This window comes from Arachis ipaensis, chromosome B03 (genome assembly GCF_000816755.2).
Source record: "Arachis ipaensis cultivar K30076 chromosome B03, Araip1.1, whole genome shotgun sequence".
Lineage (NCBI taxonomy): Eukaryota > Viridiplantae > Streptophyta > Magnoliopsida > Fabales > Fabaceae > Arachis > Arachis ipaensis.
Window position 1 is genome coordinate 119953483 of NC_029787.2, and position 18641 is coordinate 119972123.

General features: G+C 34.0%; 1 protein-coding gene and 1 long non-coding RNA gene across 2 annotated transcripts; both read left to right on the forward strand.

Annotated features, from left to right (window-relative positions):
• LOC107633616 (pentatricopeptide repeat-containing protein At5g14770, mitochondrial-like) lies at positions 8558-11052 on the forward strand. Its single transcript, XM_016337221.2, is given in 2 exon segments — positions 8558-10261; positions 10264-11052. Coding segments are annotated over 2 exon segments (1974 nt in total). The 5' UTR covers positions 8558-8767; the 3' UTR covers positions 10744-11052.
• Positions 17165-17825, forward strand: LOC110269815. The gene is made up of 2 exons (XR_002358575.1): positions 17165-17318; positions 17501-17825. It is a non-coding gene; the product is annotated as an uncharacterized LOC110269815 (long non-coding RNA).

Here is an 18641-nt window from a genome sequence, read left to right on the forward strand (position 1 = left end):
GGGGAAAGAAATCAATCAATCCAAATAATGGGATTGATTTTGAATTGACTCGATTGATTGGTTTATATCTAAAATTTTTGTAAAATACAAATTAATAACTCGGAAATTCATGTACCACAAAAATTGCTTTAGAGGTTATTAAATTGAACTTAAATTGTTTTATGCCAAAAAAATGCTATACAGTATAATCAACGTAAAGATTTTGGTGATTTCACTTGAAGTGATATTTATCAGCAAATGCTCAAATCTGTCCTCCAAATTTCATGGCTGAGTCAAACTGAGTCAAAATAGTTCTTTAGATTTCAATCTAATCAAATTCTAAACTAGATAATGTGCACCATGTTAGTTTCTAATTTGATGAAACATTGTGCTATTCACCCGGATTATTTGAGGAGAATTTAAGGTTATGTTTTTTATACGTCACCATTTAAAAAATGAATAAAAATATACACAAAAGACTATAAGATGAAACAAAAGTAAACTAAGAAAATTTTAAAATAGCTTGATATGGCTCAAAGATTGAATCGGCTAATATTTTTTGAGTTTGAGGAAGATTGTGTGTAATCTAGTGTAATAGTTTATTACTGAGTTTTTTTCTAATATGGATTTTAATTTTTTGTTTAAATGTTAATTAACAAATTGGACTCTCAAATTTGAGGGATAATAAAATTTGTAAAAAAAATATTTTATGGTGTACAAATAAGAGAGTCCCTTAAAATAATTTTTAATATTGGATTAACTTAGATATGATTCTAGCCAATTAATTTAGTTTTTTTGTTTTCTTTTTTATTTGTTTAATCACAAAAAAAAAAAAGAGGTGTTGTAAAATAAATATAAAATAAAAGTATAAGTAGAAGACTCTAGTACTACAATTACTATCTCAATATAATAAAGATGATTAATATACTAATATTATATATAAAGAGTAAGAGAAGAGTATTCAAAAATACTTGTAAAATAAAGAGAGAGAATTGTATTATAAAAGAAGGAGAGAAGATTTTATTGCTGTGTCATTTGTTTCCTATCATACTTCTATTTATAGACACATAAAAGTTGTGCTTTCAAATGTAATTAAATATGGTCTTCTCTTGATAAAATCAAATTCTATATCGAAAAGGTTGGTCACCCATTGTGAAGGAAGTCAGAATTCATTAAATGGGCATCCACCCATGCTTATCACAACACTTCCCCTTAGATGACCATTTAGAATTATTGCCTCGTTAAAACCTTACTAAAGAAAAACCCAATGGGAAAAAACTTCAGTGAAGGAAAAAGAGTACAATATCCTTTGTGATGAGGACTGCCTCATTAAAAACCTTGTCAAGAAAAATCCAATGGAAAAAATCTGACCAAGGAAAAAAGAGTACAATCTCCCCCTCTTGCCGACATCATTTAATTTCTCGAAATCGGCGCATCCCAATCTCATGTACCAATCTTTCAAAGGAGGATTTTGGGAGTGACTTTGTAAATAAATCTGCCAGATTATCACTTGAACGGATCTGTTGGATATCAATTGTTCCTTGATTTTGAAGATCACGAGTGAAGAAGAATTTGGGAGAAATATGCTTTGTTCTATCACCTTTGATGTATCTGTCTTTAAGTTGAGCAATACATGCTGTATTATCTTCAAACAGGATAGTTGGAGCTATCTTATAATCAATCAGTCCACATGATGACAGAATATATTGGATCAGACTTCTGAGCCAAAAACACTCGCGACTAGCTTCATGAATCGCTAATATTTCGGCATGATTAGAGGATGTTGCAGCAATCGTCTGTTTTGTGGATCTCCATGATATAGCTGTACCCCCATATGTGAACAAATATCCTGTTTGAGATCTCCCTTTATGTGGATCAGACAAGTATCCAGCATCTGCATAGCCAACTAATTGTGACTTGGATCCATAGGATAAAATAATCCCATATCAACTGTCCCATGAAGATATCAAAAGATTTGTTTGATTCCACTCCAATGTCTTCTGGTTGGAGAGGAACTATACCTTGCTAGTAAATTCAGAGCAAATGATATATCGGGTCGTGTATTATTAGCAAGATACATTAGCGCTCTAATAGCACTAAGATATGGTACTTCAGGACCAAGGATATCTTCATTCTTTTCTTTAGGACGGAATTGATCCTTTTCCACATCCAAAGATCTTACGATCATTGGAGTACTCAAAGGATGTGACTTATCCATATAAAATCTTTTCAAGATCTTTTCTGTGTATGTTGTTTGATGAATAAAGATCCCATTTTTTATATGTTCGATCTGCAGGCCGAGACAAAATTTAGTCCTTCCAAGATCTTTCATTTCACACTCTTCTTTTAGAGTTTTTATAATTATTGGAATCTCTTCAGGAGTTCCAATGATATTTAAATCATCAACGTACACAGCAATTATAATGAATCCAGATGCAGTTTTCTTTATGAAAACACAGGGACAGATATCATCATTCTTGAATCCGTTTTTGGCCAGATACTCACTAAGAGGATTATACCACATTCGTCCAGATTGTTTTAGACCATATAAAGATCTTTACAATTTGACTGAGCATAACCCTTGTGAATATTCATTGGATGGTTTAGATATCTTTAGTCCTTCAAGAACTTTCATATAGATATCACGATCTAATGAGTCGTATAAGTAGGCTGTTACCACATCCATTAAATGCATATGCAGTTTATGATATGCAGATAAATTGACCAAATAACGCAATGTTATCGCATCCACTACAGGGGAATACTTTCTTCATAATCTATACTAGGCCTTTGTGAAAACCATTGTGCCACGAGTCAGACTTTGTAGCGCACAACTTCATTTTCTCATTTCGTTTTCTCACAAATACCCATCTGTATCCAACAGGTTTTACATCTTCAGGTGTACGGACTACAGGTCCAAAGACTTCACGTTTTGCAAGTGAGTCTAATTCAGCCTTCATGGCTTCTTTCCATTTTGGCCAATCATTTCTTTGTCGACATTCTTCGACTGATCTTGGCTCAAGATCCTTACTTTCATGCATGATATTTAATGCCACATTATATGCAAATATTTCATTGATAATTGTCTTATTTCGGTCTCATTTCTCTCTTGTAAAGACATAATTTATCGAGATCTTGTCATTTTCACAATTTTCAGGTACCTGAACGTCTTCTGGCATTAAAATTATATCAAAATTTTGGACAACTGCAGGTGTCTCTACTATGTCTTTTTCAACAGGAATAGTATTTACCTCTTTTCGCTTTCGAGAATTTTTGTCTTTGGAACCGACAGGCCTGTCATGCTTCTGGCGTGAATTTGCTTCAGTAGCTACTTGTCCTACTGGGACATCAATTCGAATTAGGGTATTTTTCACTGGTATATAAGATTTGGTTATCCTCTTTGTATCGGAAAATGTATCAGGCAATTCATTTGCTATTCTTTGCAAATGTATAATATTTTGAACTTCTAGTTCACATTGCCTTGATCGAGGATCTAAATGCATCAAGGATGATGCATTCCAATTAAGTTCCTTTTCAGTAAGCTTATTCTCTCTCCTTAATGTTGAAAATTTTGATTCATCAAAATGACAATCCGCAAATCGGGATTTAAATATATCTCCAGTTTGTATCTCAAGATACCACACTATAGAAGGAGAATCATATCCAACATATATCCCCAATTTTCTTTGGGGTCCCATTTTGGTGCGATTAGGTGGTGCAATGGGAACATATATCGCACACCTGAATATTCTTAAATAGAAAACATTTGGCTGCTGACCAAAAGCTAATTGCATATGAGAGAACTGATGGTAACTCGTTGGCCTCAAACGAATAAGTGCTGCGGCATGTAAAATAGCATGCCCCCAAACCGAGGTTGGGAGATTTGTTCTCATAAGTAAGGGTCTAGCAATTAATTGGAGGCGTTTAATAAGTGATTATGCTAACCCATTTTGTGTGTGAACACAAGTTACTAGATGTTCAACACTTATTCCATTAGCCATAAGTTAAGCATCAAAAGCTTGGGAAGTAAATTCACCAGCATTATCAAGACGAATTGCTTTGATTGGATTTTTTAGAAATTGTGCTTTTAATTGAATAATTTGAGCTAGTAATCTCGCAAACGCCAGGTTGCGAGAAGATAATAAGCACACGTGTGACCATCTCGAAGATGCGTCTATTAGGACCATAAAATATCTAAAAGATCCACATGGTAGATGAATAGGTCCACATATATCGCCTTGAATCCTTTCTAGGAATTCAGGGGACTCAAATCCAATCTTTACTGGTGATGGCCTTAAAATTAACTTCCATTGAGAACATGTAGCACAACAAAATTCACTAGATTTAAGAATCTTCTGGTTCTTTAGTGAATGTCCATGGGTGTTTTAAATAATTCTCCGCATCATTATTGTTTCCGGATGACCCAATCGGTCGTGCCAAGTTATGAATTCATTTGGACTAGTAAACTTCTGGTTTACAGTGGCATGTAATTCAATTGCACTAATCTTGGTATAATATAATCCAGATGAAAATGAGGGTAATTTTTCTAATATAACTTTCTTATTTGAATCATGAGTTGTGATACATAAATACTCGTGATTTTCCTCATTCATTGTTTAAACATGATATCCATTTCGGCGAATATCTTTAAAGCTCAACAAGTTTCTTAGAGACTTGGTAGATAATAATGCATTATTTATTATAAATTTTGTTCTTCCGGAAAACAAAATTATAGCTCTTCCGGAGCCTTCAATCATATTGTCTGAGCCAATAATAGTATTAACATATTCTTCTTTTGGCACAAGATGGGTAAAATATATATCACTTTTGAGAATAGTGTGCGAACTTGCACTATCCGCAAGGCATACATCTTCATTATATATCATTGCCATTCTCTTCAAAGACAAATAATAATAATAAAATAAGTAGTATGCACAGTTAAATTGAATACTTGATTGGAATTATTTTTCTAAAAAACGCTATATATAAAAATAATGTCATATACTAAAATTTTATTTTAAATCTTGACACATTTAATGATTTCAAAACATAAACATTAATATTTCATTATTTATATACATCATATTTGAAACTTAAATACACAAAAAATAAAGCTTAACAATAAATTCTTTATATTATTTATTTACATGAATAATTAACAATCTCACACATTAAACTATTCCATCATTGATCAAATGACCAATATTTTCTTCAGGATTCTCAAAGAAATCAGATACATCATAATGAGTGGTGGAATTTTCAGCATCATTTGAAACAAAATTTGTTTCCTTTCCTTTGTCATCCTTTTTCAAAGATGCTTGGTGAAGATCGGCAAGGTGCCTTGGGGTACGACAGGTACGTGACCAATGGCCTTTTCCACCACAATGGAAACACTTATCCTTTGTTGATTTATTTTGCCCAATATTTCTTTCTTTATCCCACTTCTAGTGAGATCCTCTCTTTTGAATATAATTCCTTTTCCTTCCATAATTTTTCTTGTTATTAAAACCTTGTCATTTACCTCTTTTGGGGTAATTTGCCACATTTACTTCAGAAAATGGCTGGGCGCGCATCGTAATTTTTCAAAAGCAACTCATTGTTGCGTTCAGCAACAAGAAGGCAAGAAATTAACTCAGAATATTTTTTAAATCCTTTTTCTCGATACTGCTGCTGCAGGAGCACATTCGAGGCATGAAAGGTTGAGAAAGTTTTCTCCAACATATCATGATCAGTTATCTTTTTTCCACATAATTTCATTCGTGAGGTGATTCGAAACATTACAGAATTTTATTCATTTATGGATTTAAAATCCTACAGATGCAAGTGCGTCTACTCATATCTGGTTTAAGGAAGTATCACCGTTTTTTTATAATTATACCTTTCTTCAAGGTCTTTCCAAAGATCTGCAGGATCTTTTAATGTGAGATATTCATTTTTCAATCGTTCGCCAAGATGACGACGAAGAAAAATTATGGCTTTGACTTTATCCTTCTGAGATGCATTATTTTCAACCTTAATGGTATCTACAAGATCCATTGAATCAAGATGAATTTCAGCATCTAATATCCATGATAAATAATTGTTTTCAGATATATCAAGAGCATTGAATTCAAGATGAGAGAGCTTCGACATAATGAAAATTTGTTACCTGAGTCTTCCTAAATTTTGATCAGAGTCTCGTGCTGATAACGTGTTATAAAATAAATATAAAATAAAAGTATAAGTAGAAGACTCTAGTACCACAATTACTATCTCAATATAATAAAGATGATTAATATATTTACTAATATTATATATAAAGAGTGAGAGAAGAGTATTCAAAAATACTTGTAAAATAAAGAGAGAGAATTGTATTATAAAAGGAGAGAAGATTTTATTGCTGTGTCATTTGTTTCATATCATACTTCTATTTATAGGCACATAAAAGATGTGCTTTCAAATGTAATTAAATATGGTCTTCTCTTGATAAAATCAAATTCTATATCGAAAAGGTTGGCTGTCAAAAATTATGAAAGAAGTCACAATTCATTAAATGGGCATCCACCCATACTTATCACAACAAAAAGATTCAAATAACACATATAAAAAATTTAAAATAAAAATAACAAATCAAATTCTCAGATTTATGTATTAAAATAAAAATTAAAAGTAACAAATTTGAGACTCATATTTGTGGTGATCACATAAAAAAAAAAACTAGCCAAATTTTAACATTGCTAAATAATATCGTTGGAAGGCCATTAAAATTAAAAAGCAGATTGTATCATCAAGTTAAAATTGTTGTAAAATAACTAAATAAATAAGGAAGAAATAACAAATATAAAATATGAAAATATAATTAGATAACTCAAGTAGTAATATTTACTAGAATTACTATATTAATATAGTAGATATAATTAATTATTATAATAAAGTATATAAGAGAGAAAATAGTATGAAAGAGAGAGAGAAGAAGTTTGATATTCTTCTTGTTGTGTAAAATATATCTGACGATGCCTTTTATTTATTTTTATAGGTAAATAAAATTTGCTTTTTCAAACCTCATTAATTTCCTTCAATATAAAGACTTGCTCCTCTCAACATAGGAAATTGAATTACTCATTAATGGACATCCATTCTTATCCATAGCATCCTCGTCACAACACTCTCCTTTGAATGTCCATTTAGGATTATATATCGTTAAAACCTTACTAAAGAAAAACTTAGTGGGAAAAAAAAATCTTAGTGAAGGAAAAAGAGTACAAAATCCATTGTGATGGAGACTGCCTCATTAAAAACCTTATCAAGAAAAATCCAACGAGAAAAAAGAGTACAGTCTTCCCCTCTTGTCGACATCATTTAATGTCTCGAAATCGGTACATCCCAATCTCGTGTACAAATCTTTCAAAGAAGGAATTTAGGAGTGACTTTGTAAATAAATCTGCCAGATTGTCACTTGAGCGGATCTGTTGGACATCAATTGTCCCTTGATTTTGAAGATCATGAGTGAAGAAGAATTTGGGGAAAATATGCTTTGTTCTATCACCTTTGATATATCTGCCTTTAAGTTGAGCAATACATACTGTATTATCTTCAAATAGGACAGTTGGAGCTATCTTCTGATCAATCAGTCCACATGATGACAGAATATATTGGATTAAACTCCTCAGCCAAAAACACTCGTGACTAGCTTCATGTATTGCTAGTATTTCGGCATGATTAGAGGATGTTGCAGCAATCGTCTGTTTCGTGGACCTTCATGATATAACTGTACTACCATATGTGAACAGGTATCCTGTTTGAGATCTCCCTTTGTGTGGATCAGACAGATATCCAGCATCTGCATAGCCAACTAATTGTGACTTGGATCCATAGGGATAAAACAATCCCATGTCAACCGTTCCATGAAGATATCGAAAGATTTGTTTGATTATAAGCAATAATTTTTTGCAAGAAGGGTTGCTGCAATATTTTTTATTTTTTAATATAGAACAATGAGCAGTGGTGTCAATATGTTTGGCCCTATAGGACTTTGGCCCTACTTTATAGGGATAGAAGAATAAAAAGCTCTTTAACTAATAGGGCCAACCCAGGTGTTACCTAATCCTCTTTTTTTTTTTTTTATTCTCTATTTTAACAACACACATAAAACTTGTTAAAATTCATTAGTTTGTTTTATCATTTTATCATTTTTATGAAGTGCTTTTGGGGCTGCAAGGGCCATCCTTGTTTGTTATAGTTTTGGTGATTTTTATAACTCCTTTCGGAGGCTATGATGATGAGGAAAAATTAGAAAGAAAAACAAAAAACTATAGCCTTACAATAATAGCATGATGAGTAGTGGTTTTCGGAACCTCATCATCATGTGTCAATTGTATATTGTATGTGTGTGTTTTACTAATAATGATATCAGTTAATTTACCTTTTATTTCAGTTAGAAGAGTAACTAAAAAGAAAATTCTTGATTAAAAACAAAATAATTACCCTCACTCCGAGTATTATTATTATGTTTTTTAGAATGTTATTGCTATTATGAGATTATATATTAACAAAACAGTCACAACAAAATATTGAAGGTATATGATAATAATTAGATGAACTTAACGTCAGTTTAAGGAATTGTTTTGCTTTTAAACTTGTTTAATGTGATTTTGGTATTGTTGCTTAGCATGATTAACTGTTGGATTGTTTAGCTTCTGTCTATTCCATATTTTCTTTCTATGCTGATTTTGATTCATTATCTTCATATTTGGATGAGTTTCATGAGAATGGTAATGGCATAATAAATCAGATAATTAGCTTCATATAGATGTGCAAAGCAACACTAGTATGTAGTATCCAAAATTTCATCTCTTCCTCTGTATATGCATTCCTTATATTTGGTCATTTCTTCAAATCGGGGAGGATAATGGAAGCTTTTAATTTTCAAGGCCAAATGGTTGTTCGGGGCTTATCTTTTGATATAGTTATGTACACAATTGTGATGGATGGGCTTTTTAAGGTTGGAACTGAGGATATGTTTCAAACAATTTTAAAGTTCAATCTTGTCCCAAACTGTGTTGCTTATTCAGCATTGCTTGATGGCTATTGCAAGGTAGGAGACATGGAACGTGCAGAGTTAGTGTTACAAAACATGGACAAGGAACACGTTCTTCCAAATGTTGCTACTTTTTCTTCTATTATGAATGGATATGTCAAAAAAGGAATGCTCAATAAAGCAGTTGATGTGTTAGGGAAGATGATTGAAAGGAACATTGTGCCTAATACTTTTGTTTATGCAATTTTAATCGATAGCTATTTTAAGGCAGGCGAACAGGAAGCTGCTGCTCGCTTTTATAAGGAAATGAAATCACAGGGATTAGAGGAAAACAATGTAATATTTGATATCTTGCTTAACAACTTGAAAAGAGTTGGAAGAATGGAGGAAGCTGAGTCATTAATTAAAGATATGTGTTCTCGAGGTCTTTGCCCAGAAATTGTTAACTACACTTCTCTGATAGATGGCTACTTTAATGATGGGAATGAATCAGCTGCAGTCTCCATAATCCAGGAAATGACAGAGAAAAGCACACAGTTTGATGTTGTTGCATATAATGCTTTGATTAAGGGGCTTTTGAAGCTTGGGAAATATGATCCGCAGTCTGTGTTTTCAAAAATGATAGAGTTGGGTTTAGCTCCAGATTGTACTACATATAATACTCTAATTAACACATACTGCATAAAAGGGAACACTGAAGGCGCACTGGGTCTCTTGACTGAGATGAAGAGCAACGGGGTAATGCCAAATGCAGTCACTTTTAACATTCTGATTGGTGGGCTTTCTAAAGCTGGTGAATTTGAAAAGGCAATGGATGTTTTGAGTGAAACGTTAGTTATGGGGCTTGTTCCTATGCCAGTTACTCATAAATTTATGCTTAAAGCTGCCTCAAGGAATAGAAGAGCAAATGCGATTTTGCAAATTCACAAGATGCTTGTGGATAGTGGCCTCACACTCAACCAGACTGTTTATAACACTCTAATGACCGTACTCTGCAGGTTAGGAATGACTAAGAAAGCAAATGCAGTGCTCACTGAAATGGTGGCAAGTGGAATTTTAGCTGATGTTATTACTTATAATGCCCTTATTCGTGGTTACATTGTAGGAAGTCATGTGGACAAGGCATTCAATACTTATGTGTTGGCTGATGGAATCTCTCCAAACATTACCAATTATAATACCCTTTTAGGAGGTCTTTCAACTTCTGATTTAATGAGACAGGCAGAGAAATTAGTTAGCGAGATGAAAGAAAGAGGACTGACAGTCTGACACTGAATGCCACCACTTATAATATTTTGGTTTTTGGCCATGGTAGAGCTGGAAACAAACAGGATGCTATGAAGCTCTATTGTGAAATGATAATCAAAGGTTTTGTTCCCACTGTTGGCACCTATAACGCTCTTATTAATGATTATGCAAAAGCAGGAAAAATGCGCCATGCTAGAGAACTTTTGAATGAAATGCTGACAAGGGGAAGAATTCCTAATTCTTCAACATACGACATTCTAATCTGCGGATGGTGCAAATTGTCCTGCCAGCCAGAGATGGATAGGGAACTTAGAATGTCATATCGGGCTGAAGCGAAAAAGTTGCTGATTGAAATGTGTGAGAAAGGACATGTGCCATCAGATAGCACAATCTCATATATCAGTTCAAATTTTTCTTTACCAGGAAAAAAGTCCGATGCTCAGAAGTTATTGAAGCTATTTACCGAAAGGAAAAGAGTGGGTTTTAATGTTAATCCTTGAAGTGGACTGAGGAAGTTGGAGGACTGCCAATATCTTTTCTTAATTGGCACTGAAATCAAAGTCTTCCCAATCAAAATCCTAACGAAAAAGCTCTACATACAAGCGATTAGGGCTTACGGCTTGTAAGTATTACAAGTCAATTAACCCCTAACCCCCCAAAACACGCTGCAAGTGCTACGTCCCTTACACGCGCTATATATAACTACCAAATTTAAAAGATTTGTTTCCTTCTTCGTTCTCCTTCTTTCCAAATTTGCTCGTTCTTCTTTTCGCGCGTCTTCCCCTTCTTTTTCGATCGTTCTTTTCTCCTCCTTCCTCACTGGTTTGTTGCTCGTCATTGACGTTAGTTCCTCTCTCTGTAACTCCAGCTTCGTTTTCTTTTCGATTTTCTGGTTTCTGAAATCAAAGTTTGATTTACATATGACTCTGAATTTTGTTGCAGTTATTTGTATAGCATTGTGTAGTTGAATAATTCGTGAACATTGACTGTGAAACTAACGCGTTAACATAAATCTGTGTTAGTTTTGATTAATTATCTGGAATTTATAGCAGACGCTCGGGTGTAGATCAGAACTTTTTTTGGTGTATTTTTGCTAGAAGTGTGGGTGTATTTACAGTTTATGGCTTTTTCTGTTATTTTAGCTTTGTTGTTGTTCGGGTGTATTATATCATATATGATTGGGTGTGTTTTTAGTTTTTGCCATGGTGTATTCTGCAGCCTGTGTATTTACAGTTTATGGCTTTTATTGTCATTTTAGTTTAGTTGTTGCCGTTCGGGTGTATTATATTAGCAATGATTGGGTGTATTTTTAGTTTTTGATATGGTGTATTCTGCAGCCTCTCTCTGTTGTTGATGACCAGTTTGTTCCCAAGGTTGGAATGACCTTTACCACCCTTGAAGATGCTGGAAAAGTTTACAGGAACTACGCCAAGGCTGCAGAGTTTTCTACAAGAGTTCAGAGCACAAATAGGAAGGGAAACGAGATTAAGAATCAATTGATTACATGTAGCAGAGAGGGAAAATGGAAATCTAAAATATCTCAAACAGCACAGGAACTAAGCATGTCCATTCGTCGTACAATAGAGAATAACGAAGAGGCTGGTATTAGACCAAGCAAAACTTACCAATCATTTGTTGCGGCTGCCGGGGGTCATCGCGAGTTAAATTTTATTGAAAAGGATGTGAGGAATTACATTACGAGAGAAGTGCGAGAAGCGTGGGTGTGCTTAAAGACTCATTTGATAGGAATTGGAATGATTTTCTGCTGAATTTTGGTCTTGTGGACAACAAGTGGCTTTCAGGTAATGTTTGTTTAAAATCTGCAGCAGAGGTGTAAATTTAATATTTTTTCGAGTGTATTTATAGTTTGTGTTTGAGTGTATTCTGCAGATCTCTATGAAGACCGTCATATATGAATTCCAATCTATCTGGATCACCACTTCTGGGTAGGGATGAGAAGCACACAAAGGAGCGAGAGCATGCATTCTTTTGGGTGTAAAGCAGTGTTCTTTTGGGTGTATTTCTGAATTTTCTTGTATTTCACATTTTACATATATATACATATATATACTTCAGAATCTTGTTTTTATGTTATAAAATATTGTTTGTTTTTTTTACAATGGTTTAAGGGTTTTAGGTATTAGGGTTTAGTGTTTTAGGGTTTACGGGTTAGGGGTTAAGGTTTAGGTTTTAAGTGTTTAGGGTTTAGGATTTTAGGGATAAAGCATCAGGGGGATAGATTTTTGGGTGTATATTCAACTTTCTTTGGGTGTAAAAAATAGCATGTTATGGGTGTATATTTGGTTTGATATTTTCCTTCATATTATAGTACCTGTAATTCATACATTTTGAATACAGCAGAGAGAGTTTAATTATTGAAAGAAATTTTACAATAAACTGGATTATAATTGAAAAATTTTTACAGCATGTGTTCAATTTGTTACAAGACTATATAACATTTACATTAATCAGTGTCAATATCCTTAGAATCTATCTGACAATTTGGTGATGCACCCTTAGCGGCGGGATGTGCATCAGGCCACCAAATCCCAAATCCCTAACAATTGTTTTCTTCTCCTCGCTCATGTTTCTGAATTTCTCACTTAACAAATGTGTTGCACACTTAAGGTCTTTGATTTGCTGTAAACAAAGCAAAATTATAGTCAGATATATTTCTATTATATAAAACTGATTTTATCTAAGACATATATTTGTTTTTACATTTTTTTCAGCTTGGTTTCTGCCTGCCATTTTTTCTGAAATAAAAAATACACCCATAAATATCAGTAAGATACACCCATAGATATGAGTCAGATACACCCATAGATATCAGTCAGATATCACTCAAACATGCATTAATATACAAGGTCAAGCAATATACACCCATGGACAAGCAAATATTAGAACAGTTGCAACTGTTGACTATATTACAGTATATCAGTTCAGAAATATACACCCAACAAAATACTCAATATACACCCACCAAATCACGCAATATACTCCCAAAAATCAGTTACCAGAAGAACTAGAACAACAAGAACAGTAACACCTAGAACAACTAAGAAGAACAGAATAACCTAGAAGCAAGAATAACAGTAAAACCTAGAACAAGTAGAACATTAAAAATTGTAAAATGAGACCTAGAACAAGAAGAACAGTAAAACTTAGAAGAACGTAGAAGAACAGTAAAACCTAGTTCTTCGTTTTCGAAATGTGGAAAATATACAATATGAATAAAATAGTAACGTAACGTACCTTGAGTATTATAACCAATGTTCTGAAAACCGGACCGGACCGGCCGGTCGGACCGGTTTAACCGCAAACCGGCAGTATTAACGGTCCGGTAAGGCATATAAAACCGATAATTAGAAAACCGGCTAAAAACCATTGAACCAGACGAAAACCGGCCGGTCAGACCGAACCGAAACCCGGCCGGTTTACACAAAAAGGGAAGCTCCTTCGTTTCTTTTCTCCCGTTCTCCCTTTCTTTCTTTCAATCAGAGAAATCACAAGCCTAACCACAAAACCCTAGCACTGTAAGCCTACACCACCGCCACAAGGAGGGGCATACTGCTGCCGTCCGTCGCACTCAAAGCTCGCCATCCGTCATCTAGCTTCCCTCGTGCTCGAAGTCTTCAACCCCTGTTCGCTGTCACCGATCGCGGTTGCTTCCTCGAGCTCGGCGTCCGTCGTCTTTGTCTGCTCAGCCACGCTTCCGTCGCCGTTTGTTTGCCGTTCACGTTCGCGTCTTCGTTCGCGTTCGCTCGTCGTTCACCGTTCGCGTTCGTCTGGAAGCCACGTTGCTCTGCTTCAAACTCTGCGACCAACCCGCGTGCTCCACTCGTCGAACTGCTCTCTGTTGTCCCCGCCGTGAGTTCCCTAAACCAGCCACCAGACAATACACTCACACAACAGACAACACCAATACTCTTCTTCAAACTCTGCAACTTCTGATTTCTACTACAATAAGTAATTATTTGATTTGGTAGTGGTTTGGATTTTTTCATAGATTAAATTAAAGTTACAATAGTTTTGTTCTCTTCTCTATCACATTGAAATTAAGCTTTGGATTCTCTTATTTCATTTTAATTTTACCGCACTCAACATGTTTGATGAAATGCTTTAACCATATTTCTGATTGGTTTTATAATTTCTAGCTTTTATAATTTCTCAGTCAAGGTTAGTGGTCTGAACTCTGAAATTTCAAATTACTCAAATATGCAATTTCTGAAATTAGGGATTTGTGAATCTGAGCTCTGAAGTTAGTGATTGATTTCTGATATGTTACTGATTCTGTTCTAATATGTGCTTTTGTTACTGATTCTGAAATTGAGTAATGGATTTGTTTCTGAAATTGAGTAATGGATTTGTTAATGATTCTGTTCTATGGTCTTATGGATGATTATTGGATTTCTAGCCGTTCTGTTGCTGTTTTTAATTTGGATTATGATTTATTGAATTTAGTTATGGATGAAAGTATTAATCAAGAAGCAGTTGCTTATAATGCCTGTTTGAGTAATAATTCGTCTGCCAATCCTCCTAATTCAAATGATTCTGCTAGTCAGTCACAAGGTTTTAATTTATGGATTTTGATGATTGATAAATCTTCATGTTGGTTTTTAATATTTAGATATTTCTTTTTACTATTAACTTTTGAGATTGTATTTTGATAAGATCACACTTTGTTGTTGAATGCTAATTTTTGTTGTTAAATGCCCTGTTTGTTGCTGAATGCTGAATGCTGAATGCTGAATGCTGAATGCTGTTGGTAATGGTGTTTTTGCTGCTGAATGTCCTGCTGTTTTTATTTCTTTGTTTGTTGCTGAATGTTGGTGGCAGAATTTAGATATGCTCATCTTGATAATTTTTTGATTTTTCAATGTGCTATGGCTAGTCTTTAATTTTGTATCTGGTTATGGATACTTCTTTGTTTTGTAGTTACTGGTTTTGCTTTGATTTGTAGTTGCTGGCTCCTAATTATTGCTGGTTTTGCTGGCTTTGTTTGTTGCTGAATGTTGCTGGCAGAATTTAGATATGGTCATGTTGCTGTGGCTGGTCTTTAATTTTGTTTTAATTAATAAAACTTTTATTAATTTCAGTTCTGGATAATAGTATTAATCAAATAGAGATTAATAAAACTTTTATTAATTTCGAATGATGCTGCTAATCCTAATCCACCTAAGCAAATTTGCAACAAGTTTTTGTGGATTTTGATGATTGATAAATCATGATGTTGGGATTTAATATTTAGATATGTTTTTTTACTATTTAATTTTTGAGTTTGTATTTTGATAAGATTATATAGATTAGGTTGATGATATTTTATGTAATGTTTTAAATTTCGAAGATATTTTAAGATTTATATTATATTATAATTATATTTTAGGATGTTTATTTATAATTTATTTATTATTTTATTCTAAAACGGTTTTTCCGGTTGAACCACTGGTTAGACCGGTTGGACCAGTAAACCAGTGAACCAGTGACTAGAATGGTTCGATGACCGGTCCGGTTTTCAAAACCTTGATTATAACTTCTTTTTTCTGGAGATTGTTGATCGAGAGTTCTATGTTGTGTTGATGGAGAGTTCTAATCTTCGCGACGAGTCCTATCTCTGCAGTTTGAAATGTTGCTCGAAAACGGACGGTTTGTGTTTTCTTCGAAGGGCTTGGAGAAGTGGAAGAGTGCGCCATTAAGGAGCGCTATTTTGCGAAGAGCAACCGTTGAGTGGGGTGCGTGTAGTTTACGTTCCATTCAAAGAGAGATGAGTGCGTGTGTGAATGAAGTGTGGGCTGGAAACTTGTAAAACTTGTAGGGCCTTTTTGCTTGTATGTGTAGCAGGCCCGAAATCCTAATCCTCACATTTACTTTTAGGGCTGCATATGGATCGGATAATATCCGCGGTAATTATCCGCATCCGATCCGAATTTTGCGGATATTATCTAATCCGCAGAGTCATCCGATCCGCACTATAATAGGATCGGATTGCGGATTTGGCAGTAATATCCGCGGATCCGATCCGCAAATCCGCATATCCGCACATCTCATATAAATAGCATAGTTTAAGAAAGTAAACCCTAATGTGATATGAATTTTAGTGTGTTATTTTATGAATTTTATGATATTTTGTTTTTAATTTTTTATGTTGTACTTCAACTTAAAATAATTAAACTTAAATCTTGTGTTATTATTTTGTTTTTGTTATTTAAGAGAACTTTTATTAATAATATTTTAGAAGTAAATAGGATTAAACAGGTGAAAAATGAATTTTCTGGATTTTTTTGTAAAAACAGCCAAACAAAATCTTAAATTTGTTTTTTTGAATTATGCGGATATACCCGATATCCGATCCGATCCGATCCGCAATCTAACCTGAAAAAAAGCGAATATTGTATCCGATCCGATCCGTGTGTAGCCCTATTTACTTCCATCACAACTTGACTACTATTGTGTTGCATCACCAGAATAATAATCTTGGATGAAGTGCTGATAATAACATGCCATCAAAAAGATAAAAAAAAAATGGCACTCATGTAGAACGAGGTAGATCTACAATGAATGTTGTGTGTGATGGCAGAGATCGATTGGTACTGAGATGACAATTTATACTGAAGCAGGTACCAAAAGTGTTAGAAAGGGAAGAGGGAGTAATAGGAAACGGAAATATTTGGTAACCAAAGAAAATTAATCAAAAACAGCCATAATTTGCTTTATTTAGCATTCATTAATTGTTACGACAATTAATAAATACTAAATAAGGCAAATTTTGGCTGTTTTTTTTTGTCTCTCTAGTATTACCCAATAGGAAAAAGGTTTGTGAATATTTAAGTTGTGTAGAATGATATAATATAGAAGGGTATTTATAAGTGTTAAGTGAATCGAAATAATAAAAACGTAATATCTTATAATAAATATTCAGATATGTTAAATAATGCTAATTGATCATAATTATACTCTAACAAAAAGTTCATCCTGAGATTGTTCCAGCATTCTCAGATCATCATCAAGAAGCCACAAACACCTACAATGGGATTGCAGGATAGAGCGCACAGTTCTGACTCGCGTCTATTTGCAGGTATATAGTTCTTTTTCCAATTATATGATTGAATCCATATCTCTAGTCTGCAAATCTTGGACTGCACAACTTTAAAATCTTGCCACTGTTTCTTTCGAATTTGGAAAAATAATTTGGTGAGATTCTTTTGCAGTGTAATCACCTATGAAAAGCATAACTTACCTTGTGATTGTGTCATGCAGGAATATCTGCACACTCTTGCTACTTCTACTGCTTGGTATTCCTGGAATGCAGGCTTCTCCTGTTCCTTGGAAAGCCTACCATGTTTTTCTTTCTACTTCAGAGTGTGGCTAGTGTTGGCTCATGCATATCAGAATATGTTACTCGCCATGCGTGTTGTCTTTTGCAACCGAATCCAGAGCCAAAGTAGAGCTCGTGGTGGTTGTTTTTCGCGAGCGAATCCACAGCCAACGTAGAGCTCCCACTTCCTGCATCAGATCAAGATCCTCAGACAAATAAAGGTTGATATCTGAAAAGAATTTGGAAGATATTCACATCTTATGCTCATTCTCTCAATGCATGCTTGGAATTGGATCTAGAAGATGCAATGAGGTAGCCCTCACATACAGTTTTATCTTTTTAATGCACATCTTGGCAGCATAGTTAGAAATTGGAATTAACATAATATTTCAGTCACAATAATACACTTTGTTGATCAATACGTATTCTAGCAATGTTCACATCATTCATTAAGTTAACCAGCTTATAGCGAATTTGATTAAACGATGTATGATGTCAAATTAATATTCCGTCCTTGTAAAGAAAATTGCAGTTAATTGTTGCAATTTTTATTGAGTTCCATTACTTGCTTAGTTTCACCAATATTTGGTGTTTATGATTATTCATTCCACACAATTGGAATTAATCTATACAAGGTGTATTATAGTTTTTATCATCATCCCCTTCCACCTTCAAAAGTCAAAACTCCCCCCTCGGGATACCATCATTTAAAGAACGAGGGTCAGCATAACATAAAAAAAAACTGTTGGAGCCTTAAGAAGATGAGGCCATTAAGGCTTGCGTTTAGGTGTCCTCCTCGGGATAGCGTCATTTAAAGAACGAGAACCCCCCCTCCCCAAAAAAAAAAAAAAAAAAAGAAACATAATCATCATCAATAATTAACTGATTGATTAAACAACAAACTAATTAAATTCGATGGAAGTTATGCATATTTAATGATATTCATACCTAATTGAATTGATCAAGTGCTAATCCAAGTATTAAAAATATCTCAGCAGCAATTAGTAGTTCTACATATCCGTAAAATTTCTCTACATTCTTGTGTAAAAAAGACAGCATCGTTGCATTTCAGTTTTAAATAAT